This window comes from Amyelois transitella, chromosome 14 (assembly GCF_032362555.1).
Source record: "Amyelois transitella isolate CPQ chromosome 14, ilAmyTran1.1, whole genome shotgun sequence".
Classification (NCBI taxonomy): Eukaryota; Metazoa; Arthropoda; class Insecta; order Lepidoptera; family Pyralidae; genus Amyelois; species Amyelois transitella.
In genome coordinates, this window is record NC_083517.1 from 2,587,075 (window position 1) to 2,593,008 (window position 5,934).

At 40.8% G+C, this 5,934-nt stretch overlaps 1 protein-coding gene across 1 annotated transcript; it reads right to left on the reverse strand.

The window, feature by feature from the left end:
* Positions 1 to 2,008: 2,008 nt before the first annotated feature.
* LOC132902491 (uncharacterized) lies at positions 2,009 to 2,707 on the reverse strand. The gene has a single exon (XM_060947733.1). It carries the CDS (start codon positions 2,705 to 2,707, stop codon positions 2,009 to 2,011), a length of 699 nt encoding a protein of 232 aa, XP_060803716.1.
* Positions 2,708 to 5,934: the final 3,227 nt, after the last annotated feature.

Here is a 5,934-nt window from a genome sequence, read left to right on the forward strand (position 1 = left end):
CACAAAGAGTTAGCAACTTATTTATATCTCAATCCCATCCATAAAGGCATACGTGGCCTTTGAGGCTTTTTAACAGTGTTGGCTCTGGTTACCCCGCAAGAGATATAGACGGAAGTATAATGTATCTATGTATGCAGTGTACTACTTGAATGAATTTGTGGAAGCAAAAAAAGGACTTAACAAACAAATAAATGTAGTTCTCAGTAACTCGGAAACGTTCAGAAACTCGTTGGTAGATACCTTAATCATTTAAAAACCGAAGCTCTTACAAAAGCATAAAAAATATAAATATGTAGGTTGGTATAAGGCAGTTTTATAAAACTCATAGTTACCTTATAGTCTTAAGCGGACTCTGAGATTAAAATAAAATAATTGAAGATATTATAATCAGAGAGAGAGAGTGTTATGTTCATAAAATTATCGGATCTATATCCCTTGCGGGGTAGGCAGAGCCTTGAAGAGACTGATAGGCCACGCACAGCTGTTTAGTTTTATGATAGAAGATTAAAACAGTGACAGGTTGCTAGCCCATCGCCTAAAATAAGAATCCCAAGTATATTATATATGTATCTATATAATGAGTGGAACCTAAAATAATGCAGTCGACATAAAAAGATTAACAGGCCACCCACTTTTGTGCCACGGACAGGGATCAAGAAATATAGCCGGCGTAACGGAGTAAGACGGGACGAGTTAGGGCGTCTGCACAGTAAGTATCAGTGAATTATTTTATGCGATGAACTAGCAATATAAACTTTATTGTGACAATATAATGTTTTAATTATAAATTGTAACGGAAATGATATGTTTAACCGGTAGTAATTCCTAGAGTTGCCAATGCATTTGTTTAAATACCATTGCCTTTCTTTTGTGTTTAAATACGCATTTTAAGATCCACATATAGACGCACAATCAAACGGTTGAACTAAAACTTACACTGAAATGTACTGTATGTATTTTAAACTTATATTGAAATGATACAAAAAATAGTTTTTTTTTAAATATCTTATATTTTTTTATTTAACTTGTGAACGCGCCTTTACAAAATCTTTGCCTAAAAGGACGGGTGCGGAGATAGTCCGAATAAAGGCAAAATGCAAAGGAGCAAAGGTTCAAATAAATCATTGGGGCACAAAAAAAACGTGACTACTTCAATACTTTGAAAGGAACGTGATTTGTTGCAGAATCTACATCACATTATTCGCTTTGGAAACGGGTGGAGTGGAGTTTTCCGATATATTTGGTTTGAGTAACGCGTTTTTTCTTTTAATTTATATATTTGTGTCAAAGTTTATAATGATATAATATGAAAATTATGTTAAACCTGTACTTGGTACCGGTCCAGATTATTTTTTACATTTTTTCAACATTTTACCTTTTTAAATAGACTACTGGTGATGACAAGACACAATGGCTACGTTAATGACTTAATGATTCATTATCCGTTGTCATAAAGAAGAAAGAATATTAACCTTTCCTTTAAATGACTTTAGTAATCTGCGCAGAAGGAGAAGTAAGTGGCGCACACACACACAGTTTTTTACTTAAAACAGCATTGAAGCAGTTTAGGACAGGGTATTCCGCTGTAGTGTGGTAGTGTAGCACAAGTTAGTATTAACTATATTATAACGTATTTACGTACGTAGGGAAAGGTTGGAGTGGGAAGGCCTTTTTTTTTTTTTTTTTTACGTGTGGAAAGACCTTCGTCTACCCGGCCGGCTACGGGAAGCCGGACGGGTTATGTGGGGCTTGAACCCACTAAAACCACACGGTGCCATCGCCTACCGCTTGTTGCCAGGAGTGTGAGCTGCCCTCGCTCATATTCCTGACGCGGCGGCCGCTTCCACGGCGGCCTCGGCTCGGCCGCTCTCCACGGAGCGGCCAGCGGGGTGACCCGTCGGCCTTCAATTCTACCCGCTAGGGGAGGGCGCGCCTGGCACAAGCGCGCCTTCGACCCAGGGCCGTTTCGCCAGGCAGCGGAATCCCGTTTCCGCCGCCCGACCGGCCCTTATTGTGGGGGCAGCAGGTGCAGGGCGTATGCCCGCCTCCTGCGCCCAGTGCGCCGGCGGCGTATGGGGAGGTCGGACGTGTCCTCTCTCACCCTTTCCGCCGCCTCTTTGCGGAGCATGACGCTCTCCGCAAAGGTCTGCACTGCTGTCCACGACCTCTCGCTGTCGACCATCTGTCTCACGACAGCCGGCAAAGAAAGGTCGTCCCCCACGACCGCGCGAAGCTCCGCGCGGACTTGGTCCCAGGCTGGGCAAACCTCCAAGGTGTGCTGGGCGTCCTCGTCAGCACATCCGTCACAGTGGTGGCAGATAGCAGACGGCTCCCGACCGATCAGACACAGATACCCTCCGAAACAACCATGTCCGGAGAGCATCTGGGTCAGACGGTAAGTCAGGCTACCGTGCTGCCTCGCCAACCACTGTCCCAATACCGGACGGACCGCCTCGACGGTTCTACGCCCAGCAGTCGGCTGCTCCAGCCTTTGGGACCACTCTTCTATGGAGCGCTGACACAGCTCATTGCGGCGTCCTGCGATCTCCCTCGGTGCCAACCGGTGACCCTGAGCCACGGCCTCCTCGCGCCAGAAGAACAGCGACGCGAGGGTTTTCGCCTCTAGGTCCCAGGGAATGGAACCGGCCAGCACAGACGCTGCCTCGAAGGAGATCGTGCGATATCCCCTTGCGGCTCTCGTCGCCATCAGCCTCTGTGGCCTCCGCAGGGAGGCGAGGTTTTGGCGAGAGAGAGAGTGGAAAGGCCTAGACGAACGTATCTTGATCAAATTAAGGACGTCCTGGCAGAAGGTCTGGTCAAGAGTACCCGAAACCGCCGAGCTTGCATGGAGAGAGTTATGGATGTGGATGAAGCGAAGAAAGTATGCAGAGACCGTGGCAAGTAAAAGATGTAGTCTCTGCCTCCGGGAAAAAGGCGTGATTTTGTGTATGTATAACGTATTTGAATGATATAAAGAGTCTTACATATAATATATCATACAATCGCTTCCTATCGTAGTAACTGTAATTTCACCATTCTAAACTGTGTTCGCCAGGACTACGATTACAGAGGAGAGGGAGAAATATATATATATATATATCCCCCCTCCCCTAACCCCCCTTCCCCACGTATAAAGTTAAGTGAAACGTGGCACTTGATAAATTTGATAGGACCACATCGTCTGTTCGTTACTGTCGCACTGTTGGATCGGGATTTTTTTTGATTTATCAAACTCACGTTTTCTGAGAGTGTATTAAAGACAGCGCATTTTTCTTCGAAATGAATGGCAACGGACTCGTGTACCTTTGAGAAATTATTGGGGATAAATTGGAAATGACAGCTCGCTTATACTTCGAAAAAGTATAATATTATGTCTTAAATGTAAAAAGAAAATACTAGATTACTCCCGCGGCTCCGCTTGCGTGAATCCCGTCTTTGAACACCACTAGACCACGTTATAAAACTACATACAAAATACTGTAGACCCAACGGTTGTTGTTGTTTTTTTTGTCTGTCAGTAAATCAGTAACGGTCTATATAAACTTTTCCGTTATTATATTTAAATAATATGAAGATAGAAAGATATCATTAGATTTTACTGATGTGACGTCAAAAAGTGATACCTTGTATCAAATTTTGAAAATAAATATGTTCTATTCTATTATATTCTTTGATCTCTCTAACAAGGCACACTTTTTGAAACCCTACCAATTTTTTGTGGACTTTTATCTCATAAACTAAATATCTATACATATGGAATACAGTTCATATCAAGATATAGGCCAGTACAAAAGCACGCATTGAAAACCCGGTGGCTATTATCGATGTTATTAATACTCCTTTTGTATGCTGATGCTGGGACCCCATCTGTCAATAGGTAACTATTTCATACATGTGTGAAATTCTCTATCATTCTATTCATATCAATGTAAACCTTTTTCTTTCATTATTGCCATATGCCTAGCCTGGTAGAAAATATATACATACATATAATCACGTTTATATCCCTTGCGGAATAGACAAAACCAGCATTCTTGAAAAGACCGATAGGCCACATTCAGCTGCCTGGTTAAATGATAGAATTGAGATTCAAATAGTGACAGGATGCTAGCCCATCGCCTAAAAGAAGAATCCCGAGTTTTTAAGTCTATCCCTTAGTCGCCTTTTACGACATCCATGGGAACGAGATGGAGTGGTCCTATTCTTATTTCTTTTTTTTTTTTTTTTTTTTTTGGGACAAATTACACTGATTGAGTTAGCCTCGATGTAAGTTCGAAACTTGTGTTACGAGATACTAACTCAACGATACTATATTTTATAATAAATACTTATATAGATAAACATCCAAGACCCAGGACAATCAGAAAAAGTTCTTTTCTCATCATGCCTTGACCGGGATTCGAACCCGGGACCTCCGGTGTCACAGACAAGCGTACTACCGCTGAGCCACAGAGGCCGTCGTTTCGTATTTACTCTCGCTGTCCCCTATAGAATAAAGACGATATGTATGTATACGAACCCACGTCCTGTCAAGAAAAAGATCTTAAGTACAGGCCTATTGCCTCTCTTATTATTACTCCGATATCTTCACTTGTTCGCGATTTTCTAAGCATTACGTTGTCACGGCTGACGGCGTTGAATATTTCAAAATTCGCAATAATTATTTACCGTGCAATATTGTGTTGTAAGATAGATTGCTGTCATCAAATATTCTGCGAGCAAAATGGATGCCCTCTGATTTTTGAGAGTGCTCCAGAATTGAATGCCGAGGGATAAAAGTGTTTTCGTGTTAGTTTCGTTGTATTGTATTATCTGATTCCAGTGGATGTCGTTAAAGGCGACTAAGGTATAGGCGACGGATTAGCAACCTGTCTATTTGAATCTCAATTCTTTAATTAGGTCAAATAGCTGAACGTGGCCTATCAGTCTTTTGATGAGTGTTGACTCTGTCTACCCCGCTAGGGATATATGTATGTATGTAGCGACAAGACTAACATACATAATCTAATCAGGGACATCCTGGTAAAAAGTCAAGTCAATTAAATAGTATCGCAGATTGAATAAAAATAATTTAATGAAAAATATTGATGTACGTAAATATTGAAAAAGATGTAGCAGAAAATGTATGAAGCTAGAAAGCTCAGCCAGCTCCTCCGAGAAATACGTTTGATTAATATAAGTACATACATACATACATGTGGTGACGTCTATATTCCTTCTGGGGTAGACAAAGCCAACAGTCTTGAAAAGACTGATCGGCCACGTTCAGCTATTCGGCTTAATGATAGAATTAATAGAAAGATGATAAATATAAAGGAATTAAATTCTCTAACCATCAGCTAAACTTGAGTATATTTGGGTATATCTATTCAAATACATCTTAAGATGTTACGAACGCATTCCTATCTCAGAATCTCGTACTTAACATTTAACTGATCTTAAATCCTACACATAAACCTTGAGAAATAAAAGCACCTTACACTCTGAACAATTCGGGTTGACACTCAAAACGGGCGTCGTATTCGAGAGCTATGATTTACGAACATAACCTCTTAACTGTCACGTCGTTCTTAAATGACACGCTCAGCTCAAAGGATAGACTTTTGGGAGTTCGTCGTTAAAACTCTTTTCAGTTTAAAATAATTTTAAAAAGACTTATGTTATTGATATTTCAAACCACGATTAATAATATCATCTGAATGTATTCTTAGTTACACCTGTAGAAGTGTTTTTCATTTTCATTCCAAACTCTGAGTAAAGGAAGTTAATTCAAAAGATTGTTACATATCAAAAGATTCAGAAATAAGATAAGACCGAATATAATTCACTTGAAGAAGGCAGTTTGCAAATATATAAACTGAAGATGGAAAATGTAGTAAAATTTGCATTGCAATGCGTTATCCATTAGCCCTACCTTAACCAGCCAGGCAATGT